General features: G+C 38.0%; 1 protein-coding gene across 7 annotated transcripts in view; it reads left to right on the top strand.

The window, feature by feature from the left end:
- Window positions 1–16,679, top strand: part of Mpdz (multiple PDZ domain crumbs cell polarity complex component) — a 147,230-nt gene that overhangs the window by 19,508 nt on the left and 111,043 nt on the right. For all 7 annotated transcript variants that reach the window (XM_029476873.1, XM_029476875.1, XM_021161144.2 and 4 more), the window contains exons 2-3: window positions 1,834–1,903; window positions 4,058–4,224. In XM_029476873.1, the coding sequence (XP_029332733.1) occupies window positions 1,888–1,903; window positions 4,058–4,224 (183 nt within the window). In that variant the 5' untranslated portion in view covers window positions 1,834–1,887. The remainder of the gene's footprint in view (window positions 1–1,833; window positions 1,904–4,057; window positions 4,225–16,679) is intronic.

Below are 16,679 nucleotides of genomic sequence, written 5' to 3'. Positions count from 1 at the left end.
CAGGCACTGGAGGAGCACTCTGTCAGGCACTGGAGGAGCAGTCTGTGGGGCACTGAAGGAGCACTCTGTCAGGCACTGGAGGAGCACTCTGTCAGTCACTGGAGGAGCCCTGTCAGGCACTGAAGGAAAACTCTGTCAGGCACTGGAGGAGCAGTCTGTAGGACATGGAAGGAACATGAGGATCACTTATTTCAGATACTATGAGGATCCTTGTCTTCAAGATGTGTCTTCCCAATTCCAAATCTATTGAGTGATGATTAATGTGCCCAGTGTTTCAGAGTGTTTGATTATTAAAATAACTTTAGATCCATTTGTATATAACCTGATGGTGCTATGATCACAACTAGAACTTATGGGAGGTTGCTAGTGGGTAGCCACTACTTCTATGGGTCTCTCAGTGTTGGGGGATTTAGTTTGAAATGTAACAGCTACATTTTTTTATTATTTATTTATTATTAGTTGTACGAGTACACTGTAACTGACTTCTGACACATACCAGAAGAGTGCATCAGATCCCATGACAAATGGTTGTGAGCCACCATGTGGTTGCTGGGAATTGAACTCAGGACCTCCGGAACAGCAATCAGTGCTCTTAACCGCTGAGCCATCTCTCCAGCCCAACAGCTACATTTTTAAACATTAATACAAACAGGTATACTTTATTGTGAGAAGTTCTTTAAAATATTGCATTTTAAAATTGGTTTGCTTTAAATATATGAACATCACATAAGATGAATGTTATCTTTCTTTGACAGGACTACTGATGGGTTTTAAAAATACATAGATCCAACTGGATCAGATTTTTATGGGCAGTTGGTTGTATTGAATGTCTGTACCAGTCTACTTAATTTTTGACTTCATTTAGACTGAATATAGTTTTCTTCATTGGTTTAACCTCTATAGGTATGCTGGCTAGTTACTTGTTGTTGTTAGTTTTATATTCAACTTGACATAAACAAGAGTCATCTAGGAAGTGGAAGCCTCAATTGAGAAAATGCCTTCAGTGGATTGGCTTATATGTATGTCTGTGGGGTCCTTTCGTCATTAATAATTGATGTGCGGGTGTCCAGCCCACTGTGGACTGAGCTACCCCTGGGCAGATGATGGTTCTGCATTGTGTAAGAAAGCAGTCAGTCTTAAGAACAAGAAAGTAAGCATGATTCTCCTACTTTCTGTGTCCAAGTTCCTGCTTCGGTGTGTGCTCTGCACAGTCCTTCAGTGATGGATTATGTTGGGGAAATGTGAACCTAATAAACCCTGTTCACCGCATTGTGGTCAATGTTGTATCATAGCAACAAAGAATAAGGAGAGAAGGCAGTGAGTCTCATGGCAATTTTATCATTGAAAAAGAGAAAGAGTTGTGAGATGAATTTTTCTCCTTTGAGGAGCAGCATTTTGTAACATTTGAATTGTGCACTCTGGAGCCAGATGGTGTGTGTTGAGATTTTGGCTTCATACTGGTGATGTCACCTGAGACAAGGGACTTATCTTTGGTCTGCTTCCTCTTGTAGGTGAGTGGACAGTGAGGATTAGGAGAATAGTTGAACAGTGTGCTCGAAATGCTGCCCAGCACACTGTGATTGCACTGGGGATAGCTCTTCCATTCACCTCGCTCTCACCTTCAAGCCCTTCCCTTCTTACATCTCAACATTATATGTTACTATTGCAACTAGTGGGAACATTTTAAAATCATTTCTTTGCTGCATATGAAACAAACTGTTACATTTAAGTCAATACCATTTTAGTAAAAAGAATTATAATAGCACCAAGCACTTTTCAGTGTTTAGATTTTATTAAAACATAATGACTCCATTTTATTTCCTTTCTCTACAGAATCTCCTTTTAGTTGGTGTTTGGCATCATTGTAGAGTACACTGAACCTTGAAGATGTTGGAAACCATAGGTAAGACTTCTCTTTTCTCCCTGTTTTTGTTAGAAATGAGCATGCATCCGCTGTTTTTTCAGTATGCTATTCTTTGTATATTCATAGTAAATTGGATTTAAATTTCTTATCCAGTAGCATTGAACTAGGTAGTAGATTTCTCTATTCATGCAGTTTTATCCACATTGTTACCAAAAAAAATCATTCAAAATAAATATATGCGAGAGTCTACAAATTATGTTTAATAAGCTTAATAGAAGCTCTACTCTGTTTTATGAACCTATTTATGACATTTGGGTGTCACTAGAAATCTGAACAGTAATTTAATACTAAGACAGGATTGTTATTCTCACTTTTATTTATGTAGGTAAAGCGCTGCCCAATAGGGCAATAATTGTACCTCAGATCCCAGTTAAAGTAGTTTAATTTCTGCATGAGATAATTTTGCCTGAGATGGGGTTACTATCTGCATGTCACTACACTCTTCCCCACACTGCAGTGTGGGACAGTGTTGTAGAGACAACTGATTGTAGAAAGCTGTGTCAGGTATGGCACACACTGCAGAGCTCACAGGTCAGCACTGTGCCTTCCCCGGGTAGCTCTTGGGAGCCTGAGTACTGAAGGGCATGTACAGTTCGCTCTGACACCTCAGCAGTTGCCAGTTTTGAGGGAATGGGACAATAAAAGGAAAAGGAGCTGTTGTGACATTTGACTTCTGACTCCATTCCTACTCTGATCATAAAATTCTGTGTGGCTACATTTTCTCTGTCTCATTCTGCATTGAAATCTTAGGCCATAAAAACTGTTGGGCCACATCGGGAAGTTCCTTGTAATGCAGGAGAAGGAAAGGGAACGTGTGGCTTCCATTCAGACAGTGCTTTCAGGATTTCCTGCTGTTATCAGTTGCTAAGTAGCATGACCCTCTAAGGATTGACATGCATCTGAGTAATAGGCCTGTGTTCTGACTTACCATGGAAAATGTGATACAGAACAGAGTTCTCCGGTGCACCTTTATCAATCTTTGCTTAGAATTTCTGAAAGAACTTTAACTTGTTTGTGTGTATGTACTCATGATCAATATAATTTTGTATTTCGTTACCTAGTGTCTGTGGAATGCCAGATGTTGTTCTGTAAGCACTGTCTCTGGTGGTGAACCCCTCTTTTCTGATTACTGTCATATACATGTAATATTGCATACAATGTACATGCAGTATATGTGTATTCTATCATCGTGACTGTACTAGAACATATTTGAAGAATCTCCATTTGAAAAAAAAAACCAAAATTGGCTTATAAAGTATAAGAACCTGTGTTTGTGTAATTCAGATACGTGTTGAAATTCACTGTAGAAGCATGTATGTAAGGTGGTAGGCCTATCAGAGCATAGTCAACATGCTCACTTTCATAAGATGTCTAATTGTGATCTGAGTTATTGGTTTAAAGCATTTAAAAATATGCTGTTTAATTTTAGGGTAAAATATTCCAAGGGTTGAAATAGTACCTTGAAATGTCCATTATCTAGGATTCTGAAATTATCTAGTATAGAATACTTAAGTTTTTAATACATGGAATTATTGTACTTTGGATGTAATTCATCACTCACAGCCACATCCACTTACTAATGGGTTAATTATCCATTTTATTATACATAAATACAAGTTTGTTTATTTTTTTAAAAAAGAAGAGATTAGATTTTTAAGGCCATGCAAGGCTTTATGCCGTTTTCACAGGAACTGGAAACATCTGGCGCCGAGCTCAGTGACACATCGTTTGCATCAGTTTCTGGGACTTTACAACTGTTTGCTTAAGCATGTACTATACCCTGTTCCTGCTTTTAAATGAACTTCACTGTAAGAAACTTAAATATGTATAGTGACAGATTTTAGTCTTCCTTTAGGTCCTAAATCTAATCAAGCAGCTGGGTTGTTTTGAAGCATATGTAAATATGTTATTTAATTTTGAGAAAAAAGTATTTAAAGTCTTAAAAGAGTGGCATTATACTGAATTAAAAATATGTACTTTTTTAATTGCTTCATACTCAGTTCCCATGTGACAATGTTGTGCACTTTGGGAGATTATTTCAAGGTTTCTAAAGGTGTAAGGGTCTTCATAGGTTTCATGAGTCTTTTAAATTCTGTTATTGACTGATAGTAGAAAAAAATCTCTTTGGAATAGACAAAAATCGGGCCCTGCAAGCAGCAGAGCGCTTGCAAAGCAAGCTGAAGGAACGCGGGGATGTTGCAAATGAAGACAAACTGAGCCTCCTGAAGTCTGTCCTGCAGAGTCCACTCTTCAGTCAGATCTTGAACCTTCAGACTTCACTACAGCAGCTAAAAGACCAGGTAGGATGGCATCACCCACAGAGGCCATCACGGTGTAGCAAAGATCTTGTAAAGAAAGGCTCATGCTTTTCCACAGGCTGACTTCTCTCTGCGTTAATAAATAATGAAGTCATTTAAACCAACAGACATTCAGGCTCGCAGTGCCTATTCCCTGCTGGTTATTTTTGTCCCTGTTGTTGCGGATGGTATGACATTATGTTGAAAGCTTGTGTGGATGCTTAGACAAGAGCTCCTGCAGGAGGAAGGCTGCTGAGAGTGTTTGGGCTGGGCGGCTGCACCCTTGGTTTTCACTATCACTAGGCCCCGTTGTTCATGTAATCCTGCTCACTCAGATTCCGACGTTCAGTACAGCTACAGAATTTGAGAGTAGCATGAATTTGTATGTTTAATCATGTGTGTGAAGAAGGGAAGTCACCTCTGTTTTGACAGTGAGAGGATAATTACATTGTCATCAGCTAGAGGAGCTGCAATTCTCACTTCTTAAAGAGTGTGCAAGTAGCACTTGCTTCCATGACAGCATCAGATGGCGATAAACATTAGGCTCTCTAAATGTAACACCATGTTTTATTCCCTGTAAAAATTATGAACATTACAAAGTTTGAACATTTATATTAAAACTGAAAGCATATCACATGACAGAATGAAAACCAAAGTCAGATGTTCTTTGAACTTACTTAATTTAATCACCATTTCGCAGGTTTTAAAAACGTTTTTTAAAGCAGTTCTTATCCTCTCAAGGTTTGAAGTTAATTTAATTATGTTCTCATGTTTTTTATAATTAATTTAATGGTTATGGATGACTTGCTAGCAAATATTCTGCCTTAAAAGGATAAAAATGAAACTTAAAAACTAGTTTCATAATTCAGTGAATGAGCATTTCTAATGGGATGGATATTCCAGATGCCAACAGATCGTAGAGAAGCTCGCTTAGTGTCTTCCAGCCTTAACCCAGGTTCCCATGTGCTTTTGTAATTCCCCATAAATAAAAAGAAGAATCTCCAGAAATATTTATCTATTGGGCTGAGGAGACAGCATAGTCAACAGTGTCCCCATCCCCAGAACCCTCTATGAACAGACAAACACATGGACAACTGCAAGCTGGTATGGTGGTACTGAGGGAGAGAAACAAATGGATCTCACAAACATAGACACCTGCACGTCGGCTGTGCAGGCGCACACACACACCCTCAAGCCATTTTTCTGTAGCTAGTTTCATCTTAATTATTTAAAAAGCCATGGTTGTGAATTTAAAAGTGAGTTTTTGTTGTGTGTATGTGTGTTTCTTTTCTTGGTAAGTTACTGGAAAGACTGGATTTTAATAATGATGGACCAACAACCTTTTGGAGAAACCAGTATCTAGAATATAAGCATAAATATTACCATATTATGTTAGCAGTTATGTTTTATAATAAATATTACCAAATTATGTTTTTTTTCAAGAGTGACCAGAAGTCTTCTTTGTGCATCTTGTGAACATGTAGTTGTAATGACAGGAAAATTAAATCATATGCCAAGTATGTTAAAATATACTAGTAGACAAGCAAAGTAGCTAGATCTTTGCCTGTTAGGCAGCCTTCTGCAGGGAAGAGGGCTTGTGTCCTCTGTGTCCAGTGAAAGAACACAGATGGCCTATAGGTTGTCCTGCTTCTGCTGCTTTCAAGTAGAAATAGAATCTAACTCTAGGGCCATGTGGGCCTAAGTGGTTCACATGAAGCCTACTGAGATATCTACTGAGTATTGTAAGGAGCTTCACAAAATATATCCTATTGTGATTTTTATCACTGGTAGGGAATGTCTCTGATGCTATAGAGGACACTGAGATAGAGATTGTTTCATGAGGATGTAAGATTTATTTAACTCTAAACAGACCAACAAGCAACAGCATGGCCAGATCTCTGAGAAGACCTGAACTAGGCCTTTGCACCAGAAATAAATAACATAATGGAACTCTGAAGAGAGGAAATCAGGATATAAGTGGCCTTTCTTACACCTTTATGAGGATAGGGGATGTTTCTTAGGACATATGAGGCTCATAACTTTCCAGGCAGGAGGCAGGGGAGGGGGCAGGAGCAGGATGTGTGTCTACCAAAACCTCCTTTGCTATAACTCTGCTTCTTGGGTGGAAAGCTCATGGCACCAGGAAGTCAGTTAAGTAGGACTCACAGACCGAGTCTCAATATGTTGGCATCTATGAAAGGTGGGAGCTGTTATAGAGGACGTTTTTCTGAGCAGCAGCTAGATTCTGAGATTACATTCTTACACTATATTTTCAAGATAGTTGTTAGGTCCTTGAATCCTGCTGCCATGTCTTAGATATCTTTGGATTTTTGTCTCATTGACCATTTGTTCCATAGAATAGAAAAATATTAAAAAAAATAAAAAAAGGAGGGAAATGTGTAGCTCTGTTTGTCACAGTGGCTCAAGAAGGTTACTGATAGGTTTCTAAGGCAGAGTTTCAAGTAGATGTCGGTTTCGTCACTGCCTTTGGGTTAGTTACTGCAGCCTGTTTTAGATCTTTCAATTCTTGTTTCTTACAGAAACAGACTTGATGGCTATGCATCTCTCAAAGGCTGGTGACCCTTCCCTGGACAATGAGAGTTTGCATTTGCATATGTATTTCCTGAACTTTCTCCAGTCTAGCATAGGTGGATGCCATTCTTTACCATTGCCTTTTGCTCTCCAGACTTTTTACTTTGTAAATGTCTAGTAAAATTTCAAAATTTATATGTTATTTTCTCTTTTAAAATTTAATTATAGATATTCTAGACTTTATCATGTTAGATTTAAAAATGCTAATATATGAATGTTTATAATTAAATAACTCATAAAATTTGTTTCATGCTCTTAATCCAGTGGCCATATAAATTACCCATTGCTCACTTTAATTTGTTGCCTTAAACCTATATTGTATATTTGATGTACAATCTTGCATGCACGGCAGATGGAAATTATTGCTTCTGTCTGTTTCTTTTTCTGTCTTCAGCCCCTACCCCATGCCCAGTATCACTCTGTCTATTAGAAAAGCTCGAGGTGTATATAGCGCACTGAAGAACATGATCATATTGTTGTGTTAATGACAGATGCTGACATGCCGTGTTGAATTAAACCTGCAATTTTTCCCCTCCAATCCTTCTCATTACTTCCATTCAATAATGTTTAATTTTTCTAATTTGCTTCCACAGTATTAAGACTGCCCTTAGAAATCAAACTGTTTCCCTTTGGCAAATTAAACACTTGACAGGTGTGTAACTGAGAGGGCAAAAAAGCCGTGCCCTGAAGGGATGTGCTATTTAAATATTGTCAAAATTATTAGCAGGTCTGAGAGTATAATTGATGCCTCTGTTTAACTCTGCCACATTGTGTATTGTTCTAACGCCAGCTAAAAGGATGTATGCTATTAAACCTGAATAATCTCTAATCGCTGCAGCTCATTTCCTATTGCACGACTCCTGTTTAAGTGAAAGAGAACTGCGAGTGCGTGTCAATGATCTGTCAAACGCAGGTTCTCAGGCAGTGTCCTCAGTGTCACCTAGTCATCACAGCTATTAACTACAGGGCTTAATGCCTATTCATGAAAAAAATCTCGCTATTGTGGGAGAAATAAACACGTTAGCAGTTTAATAATAGAATCTTGTCAGCCTTGAGCATATCGGATTTGCATATTTATTCGGAGACGTTGCTCCAGTCCAGTATAGGTGTAGTTGCTTCTTTCCCAATTAATTAATTACCTTGCTTTATGAATGACCATGAGCACTAAATCAGCCTTCCCCTGTTGCTTGTAGGAACACTGTAAATTAAAATTATTAATTTTAAATAGAAATACATACCAGGGTTTATAAATTGACATTGGCATGATTACTTTTAAACCATGACAACAGAGACTAATTCTAAGACTGGAGAAATGGAGTGCCTAGCTCAGGTTACCAAAGATGCTTCCCTGGAAAATGAGCCTTGGGCTAGGACTATCAGGGGCCACTTGAGAAAGACTCTCAGCATCTGTGGCATATGGCACTCTGCTGTATTAGTGGTGTAGTTAATGCTTACAGGTTCCTAGTTAAGCTATCACCCCTTTCAAAAATATGTTGGCGTGTACATGTTTTATTTAGAAGCTTTAGAAGTATAATGTATAGTTTTATATATGTATATATATAAATATATATATACATATATACATATACATATATATGTGTGTGTGTGTGTGTATTATATGCTAGACTTCTCTGAAAAATTTTAACTGAAGAGATGCTAGGTGTTTACATGGTAGGAGGGTTGGCAGTTAGAATAATTAGATCATTGAACAAATCACTTTCACTTTTGAAGTACCACCTGCATGCTGGAACTTTTTTTGTATAATTCTGTATTCGTAAGTAAGTGTTACCTGTTTACACTCAAAACAACTCCTGATGACAAACAACTTGAACAATGAACAAAAGTGAACACAAATGCAAGCACACTAAAACAGTAGTAGATCTGTGAATACCTAAGGACCTTGGCTTATAAAGTTCAAATCATTTAATTTTGGTTTTCAAGGATCGGAGTAAAACCAAACCAAATTACAAAAGAACTGGGAGTTTTAACCTTCTCATTTTGAGTCATTCATTGAACTCCATTTTTCCGTGGCAACAATTAATAATTTCTAGCACACTAATGCTTTTATGGAGTATTTATATGTGTTTACAATATCGTTGTTGAACATCTAAAATCAATGAAAATCAGTGAATAATAAAATAGGGTTCTTACAATTTCAGGGAAAAAAAACAGAACACAAGAAAAGAAGGTAAGAAATGCTCTGATGGAAAGAATTACTTAGCTTTGATTAAAGGAATTGTCCCAAACAGAAGGGAATATTTAAAATGCATCATGAAAAATGAGTACTTTTCTGCAGAGATGAGGGAATAGTTTCAGGTGGAAGGAAGAGTAATTACATGTGTACAGAGTGCTTTTCAAAGGAGGGCATTATCTGAAGTCGGTTTTGCTTGACCTACTTGGAGATGGCAGAGCTGCTATTGGTGTGCAGTGGGTAGAGCTAGGGAAGTTGTCACATGCCCATTGTGCCTAGCACAGGCTCACCCTCCCCCTACATGGAGTTGATGAGTTTGTTAGACTCTACAGCCCAGATTGAGAAACCCTGGCTATATCCACACTTTTATTCCCCAGAATTCCTTCATGATAAAACTCTTGAAGAGAATAGTTATACTGGATACATATCTCAGTATAATCTGAAGCAAGCACACAGTCAACATCATGTCCAAAGGGGAGAGTCCAACATTAGGAATAGGTACCTACTCTCCTGCTTTCTGTTCAACGTGTACTTGAAGTCTGAGCTAGAGCAATAAGAAATGAAGGAGCAGAGGGGATACAAATAAGACGGTAAAACATCAAAGTTTCCTTATTAGCAGATACGCTTCTATAGATAAACAAAAGCAGTGGTTCTCAACTTTCCTAATGCTGTGACCCTTTAATACAGTTCCTCATGTTGTGGTGACCCCACTAATCATAAAATTATTTTCATTGCTATTTCATAAGTATTATTTTGCTACTGTTATGAATCACAATGTAAATATTTGTGTTTTCTGAAGGTCTTTTTGGGGTCATGACCCACAGGTTGAGACCTACTGCCATAAATGCTCTAGCAGAAATGCCTAGGCTGTGTGTGTGTGTGTGTGTGATTAAGCATAAAAACGTAGGAGGCTTTAATAGCATTTTGATAAATAACAACTTTGAATGTGATTTGAAAAATACACAAACCATTCTTCACAGGAATGGTATTCATATTCCTGATGCTAAGAACCTGTGTTCTTTTAGTCACTTTTGATTGTCTAGCATGAGCAGAGTCATGCCTGAAAATGTCTAGCTTGTACATAGATATCTGCAAACCCAAGGGATCAAATTCATGTCCAAATGTGGAGATAATGCCTGTAGGTTGTAACATTATCAGCTCTGATAACTTCTTATAGTTTAGACAGAGGGAAGGAATGAGGTCTTGGCAGATGACTCAGGGGATAAGTCATTTGCTTCTCAAGTGTGAAGACCTGAGTTTGGATTCCTAGAGCCTTCATACAACCTGGACAGAGCAGAGTGTCTAATTTCATCGTTTCTGAGGATGTAGAAGGTGCACATAGGAGATGCCCTGATGTGCTGAGCCGGCTATCCTGGTATAAATAGTGGCGAACAATTCAAGACTATGTCACGTATAATTTGAAAGATGAAGATGGATAACCATGCACACACATCATACACATACAAAAGAGAAATGAAAAATTTTGGTACTTGAACATTTAAAAATTTTGGTATTGAGTGAGGGACAGGTGTGTATACTTGCCGTAGTGTGTGAGCGGAGGTCAGAAGTCAGCTTTCTGAAGGTAGGTCTTTCCTTCCACCTGTATGGGGCTCTCAAGTCCTAAACTCAGATCACCCTATATGAGAGTCAGTTTCTTAACCATCTTGCTAGGCTGACACACACACACACACACACACACACACACACACACACACACACGCGCGTGCGCGCACGAGTGCGCACGCACATTTATTTTTGTGTGGGAAGTAAATGTGCATGTGGGTATATACAAAGGTCAGAGAACCACTTTGTGGAGTTGGTCTTCTCCTCCCTTTGTGTGGGTTCTGGGGATCAAACTCTGTTTAGTTGTCATATTTGTATAGCAAGCAGCTTTACCTACTAAACATTTCACTAGCTTGATACCTGCGCATTTTACTACTTAATTTGACTTTTAATTGAAAAATGCTATTTTGTGATGTTTCTCTTAAAGAGTGTAAATGCTTATGTCCCCAACTTTATTTCATTGCCTAACAAGTTTTCCCCTTTCCTTAATTGTAATTTGTGCAGAAGTGGCTATGCTCCATCTGTAGGCTGTGGACTAGTTAAAGCAAAATGACTCCCACTTCCTTGGACTGTCTAGTTAAGTTCAGACTTTTCTTGTGGGTGTTGGAGGACAGAAAAGAAAAGAAAATGTCATGATCCCATTAACAGAGTTACCTAAAACCAGAATGCAGTTCTTACCCGTGTGTGTTGTTTCTGAAAATGGATAAATATTTTTCTTATGTCAGGAATAATTTTAAGACAGAGCATAGAGCTGGCTAAGATGAAAATGTCTGTGGTGTCTTTTGAAATTCTAATGCACATTGTGCAGAAGTTAGGAGTATTTTTATTTATTTATTTATTATGGGTTTGTTTACTGTAGAAAGTTCAAATACTGCACTTTTGTATAGTAATACCTTTAGATGTTTGTTCATTAACTAAAAAATAAATACATAGGCATTAAGTGAACTAAATTCTTATGTTCTTTGATTAAGAAGGCACTATTTAAGCTTAATGCAGAGCTGATTCAAATGCAGCCACGTTTTACTGTGGAAAATTCCTGTGTATCTGAAACAGCAAATGGTGTTAATTAGGTGGTATTTTTGTGACAAAGATAAAACTTCAGAGAATAAAAAAGCAAAAACTAAAACAAAACAAAAAACCTGATGAAGATTACTGGGCATAATGCAATTGAATGGTTTTTGTTTTGTTTTGTTTTGATGTGTTTTTTTCATTCTTAAGAGTTTAAGAACAAGTCTGAAGACAGGATGACTCAGTTATGAGAGCCCATTGCTCTTTCAGAGGATCTGGTTTCAGTTCTCAGCACCCAGCCCAGGCAGCTCAGAACCCTTGGAAACTCCACTCCCAGGGGATCGGATGCCTTCTGGTGTCTACATGCATCTGCACTCTTGGTGCATATAAAAGCACAGAGATACACATGCATACACATAATTAAAGATAAATCTTAAGACAGGAATTTAAGAACAATACGTACATTTGGATCTTTAGCAACAGCAATTAAATTAGCTTCAAGAAGCCCTTGTATACATGGACCATGGATTGCGTAGCTAGTGCACCAGTCGGCCTTATTCCCATTCTGTCCAGAGGCTGAGCTTCTGCAAGCTGTGTGCCTTACCCAAGACCATGACAGTAGTCATAGTAGACAGAGGAAGGCAAGGCAGGTCTGTTCTACCCAAAGCCAATGTCATTTGTCTTTCAGTTTATTTCATTTCTGACCTTGGTTATCTCTGTAAAGGATCGAATGAGATTTTAAGAAATTAAATGAATGTCATTTCTGAAGGGAAATGTACATAAATGTTTTACATTTTTAGATTAGTTAAGACTTGTAATTGCTATGAAATTGTATTCTAAATTTTAATCCTTAATTATAAATGTTTCATCTTCATTTTATTTACATTTATAATTTGCTGTATGTTATGGGTCATTTATGTGAACTGGGCTAAGAGGATGCTGGACAGGGACAGTGCGGCAGGAATGGAGGTTATGGCTCTGTGGCTCCCGCCCCCTCATTTGTCCTCAGAGTTATTTCTTCCTCTCTCTCTAAGCATATCCGGAGCAGTTAATAGTTGCATTTCTCTTCTGGAAATCTGATAACGATGGCAAAATCATTGTAAGACCCTAATGTCTTATCTAAATTTCTCTTTGCCTTAGCATGGTAGTGGATTCATTCACTTAATCTTGGTGCTTTTGTTGCCTTGATGTAGAAAATCTCATCGTACTTTGATGGTAATATATTTTGTCAAGATACATTCCTTAAATGTTTTTCCCTTGAAAGTTTGCCTGAAGAAACACAGTTCTCGAGATTCAAATGAATTAATGCTCTGCTGAGGTATGCATAAGCACGTGTTCAGACTGCTGTGTGCTGTGAGACTTAAGATGGGGCTAGCATGCACCATGCGGGGCGTTGTGTTAGTCAGAGTCCAGGCTGCCTGAACATCCTCCACTGTGCCTATTATCTTTGAATACTTTGAACCCCATATGTACGCAAGCTCAAGACGATAACTTAATGAACTTTTAAATACCATTAAACATTCTGAAGGCTCTGCATTAAATATGTATCATTCCTTTCCAAGAGACGAACTTGTAAAGTGAAAAGACAGGTAAGCAGAGTTCCTTTGGAGACGCTGTGCTTTCTCAGAGTAAAACTTTGTCAGAGAGCTGTATGCCATGGCCTTATCACCATCATCATTATGATGGCCTGGCACGGTCTTCTTCCCCCAGGACTCGCGCTCAGCACAGTTCTGTGTCTCCATCACATTAGAGTGAGAATGTAGAAGGGACGGAGCTCCTCATGTTCTGAGGAGGATGTGGAAACACCAAATGGTCACATGGCAGAGCTGGTATCTGGGCCCAGCAGGCTGAAGCCAGGACCCAAGTCTTCACTGTGGAGTTCCCTGTTGTTTATGTTTTATTGACTCCATAATTATTCAGCATAATTTAAGGATTTCCTCATGACTTGAGGGTTCCTTAGGATTATTTATTTTCAGATTGTTGTTATGTGATTTTGTATTATTTTCTGTTACTGATAGGTTTTAGTAAGTGATCTTAAGACTTTAATCATATGATCTACACACACACACACACTCACACTCACACTCACACTCTCTCACACACTCACACACACACATACATTGCTACCATTGCCACCACCACCTCAATCACTACCACCACCACCATCACCATACTTCTTACTGAGTGCATCTCTCTCATTATTTAAATAGTGGGACCCAAATGAAATGAAAGGCCTAAAGTGTAATCCAATACTTTCATAGCACTCAGTAAATATTAGCCATCGTGTCTTTTTTGCTAACCTTCCATACTGACATTTAATGTTCTAAGACAATACTTTTCAAAAATTCGATTTCATGATGATTTGCATTTTTAAAGTTTATGAAAAGCTTGGAGAGATGGCTCAGCAGGTAAGAGTGTTTTCTTTGCAGTCAAGAAGACCAAAGTATGGGTCTCAGCACCTGTATAACAAGACCTATATCTTTAAATGCCTACATCTCCAGTTATCAGGGATCTGATATCCTCTTCTGGCCTTTGTTACAAAGATGTAGATCCCTGTACACACAAGTACACATCCTCTCGCAGATACATACACATGTACACCATATAAGTAAAATAAATCTTTCATATTATTGATAAAGAGCTATAAAACGTTTTAAAATGTTATCCCCAAGTATTGACCATATTAAACTTTAGAGAAATGCTTTAAATATTTATTAATTCATATATAATAATTATAGAAAATCTATTTTATGTTTAAAAATTAGTGAGAGGAACTAAGTTTGCTTTATATTTTCTGTGCATTTCTCTACTCTTATTCTTGACTGAATGACTGAGGTGGTGGCAGTGTGTGTGTGTGTGTTTTAAGATTATTACTAAAACCTATCAGTAACAGAAACCAATACAAAAAAAAATCACACCACAACAGTCTGAGAATAAATAATCCTATGGAGCCCTCAAGTCATGAGGAAATCCTTAAACTGTGCTCAGAAGAAAATTGGACACTCTTACCTGCTTTTGCATTTAGTTTGTTTGAATTTATGGTTTTACCTGGTATATATGGGAAAAAATTGGCCTTTCGTGTATATGTGCACTGCAAAAGGAAAATAGCATTTTAGAAAATTGTAGCTATCCTTCTTTTATTTTGAAAATCTATTGTTTCTTCTTTATGCACTGTGTCTGTGTGCTGGGGTGTGAATGGGCATGCGGTGCCTATAGAGGGCAGAAGAGGCATTAGATCACCTGGACCTGGGGACTCAGGCAGCTGTGAGCTGGGATGTGAGTGTTTGGAACTGAACTCAAGTCCTCTGCAAGGGCACCAAATGCTTTCACTTCTGAGCAGTAGCTCCATCCCCTGCCATTATCCTTTGATGGTGTTCCAGGAGCCGTGATGTTTTCCTAAAGGTGAGGTAGAATATGCAGCCAGGAACTCCAGAGTATTTCATAAACACTCTTTATAGTAACACCTAGTTGTTTGTCATGATTTCTATTTTTGTTTTTTACCCAAGCATACTTTTATATTACTTTGGACACTTGAAAATTTGGATATTGACAAAATTAATACTTATACTTATTTATGCAATTAAAATAGTACTTGCTAATAGTATCTAAGACTTATCAAAAACCCTCTTATATATGGGATGCTATCAAGCTCAGGGTGGCAGATATTGGCTCTAAAGTTCTAATTTTCATTTGAAAGCGCTAGTTTCCTTACTGGTAACTACGGTTAGCTATTTTACTTGAAGAGGTGTTTGTCTTTCATATAATCAGGAATTCATAATCATAGTTTGAATTTGAGTCATATTTTTAGATATGCACATTAAAACTTGGCTAGTTCAGCTTGCAGTTCAAAAGTAGTAGGTTTCCTTGATCCCTTCACCAAGGTCTTTTTTCCTTTATGTGACACTGCAATAAAAAGACAAGAACTAAAAGGAAGATTTTTAAAGGCCTTTTAACCACTCCATCAGGAACTTTTGAGCCATCCACAGTACCTGCATTTGGTGGCTGAGACTGAATGCACTGTGAGCTTGCATCCAGCTTGAGCTGAACAACAAGGCTCCAAGGTGAAACTGATTTCAAAAAACCCAACAGAGACCAATCTAAAAGAAAAGAAACAGAGTTAAAGTGATTTAAAGAGTGGGGAGTTAAGCTGTTATCTGTGTTAGAGGAGCTGGAAGTATTTCTAGTCAAGTCATCCTTCCTTTAATCCCCACAATACAGATACTCCCCAACCCCATTAAGTTAATAGAATTGGAGATATGGTCAAAGCAGATGGGAGCTGGGATGGGGAGAGAGCACAGTGGTATGCATTCTTGCTTTGCATGCTCAGTGCCTAGCACTGCCAAAACAGAATTATTATTTTTGACATTAGAATCTTAGTGGAAACTAAACGGCTAGGTTAAAAAAATCCTTTTATGCTTCACTTAATTATAGAACTTAATTATTTTAGTACATTGGCTGTATATGTGCAGATGCACATATACAGTACATACCTGGAATGTGGTGTTCAAAGAACAACTTGTGATGGTCTCTTCTTCATGCTGGTCCCAGGGATTGAACTCAGGTCATCAGGCTTGGTGGCAAGTACCCTTCTTTTCCTGTCGAGCTATCTCACAGGACCCAGAACTTAATGGCTTTAAAGAGTAAACTTTAAGTTTTTTGTATAACAGCAATGAAAAGAGTTTTGTTTTATTTATTTATTTATTTATTTTTAAAACATTATTTTACTTTATTATTTCAGTAGCATTTTAATGTTATAGCTATTGTTAGTATTTTACTAGTTAGAAAATAGATTGGGAAGTAGATAGCTTTCTTTTTTTTATTAGGTATTTTCCTCATTTACATTTCCAATGCTATCCCAAAAGTCCCCCATACCCTCCCCCCTACTCCCCTACCCACCCACTCCCACTTTTTGGCCCTGGCATCCCTGTACTGGGGCATATAAAGTTTGCAAGTCCAATGGGCCTCTCTTTCCAGTGATGGCCGACTAGGCCATCTTTTGATACATATGCAGCTAGAGACACGAGCTTCGGGGTACTGGTTAGTTCATATTGCTGTTCCACCTATAGGGTTGCAGTTCCCTTTAGCTCCTTGGGTACTTTCTCTA

The sequence above is a fragment of the Mus caroli genome, chromosome 4, assembly GCF_900094665.2.
Source record: "Mus caroli chromosome 4, CAROLI_EIJ_v1.1, whole genome shotgun sequence".
NCBI lineage: Eukaryota > Metazoa > Chordata > Mammalia > Rodentia > Muridae > Mus > Mus caroli.
This window is presented reverse-complemented; position numbering and strand designations above follow the sequence as displayed.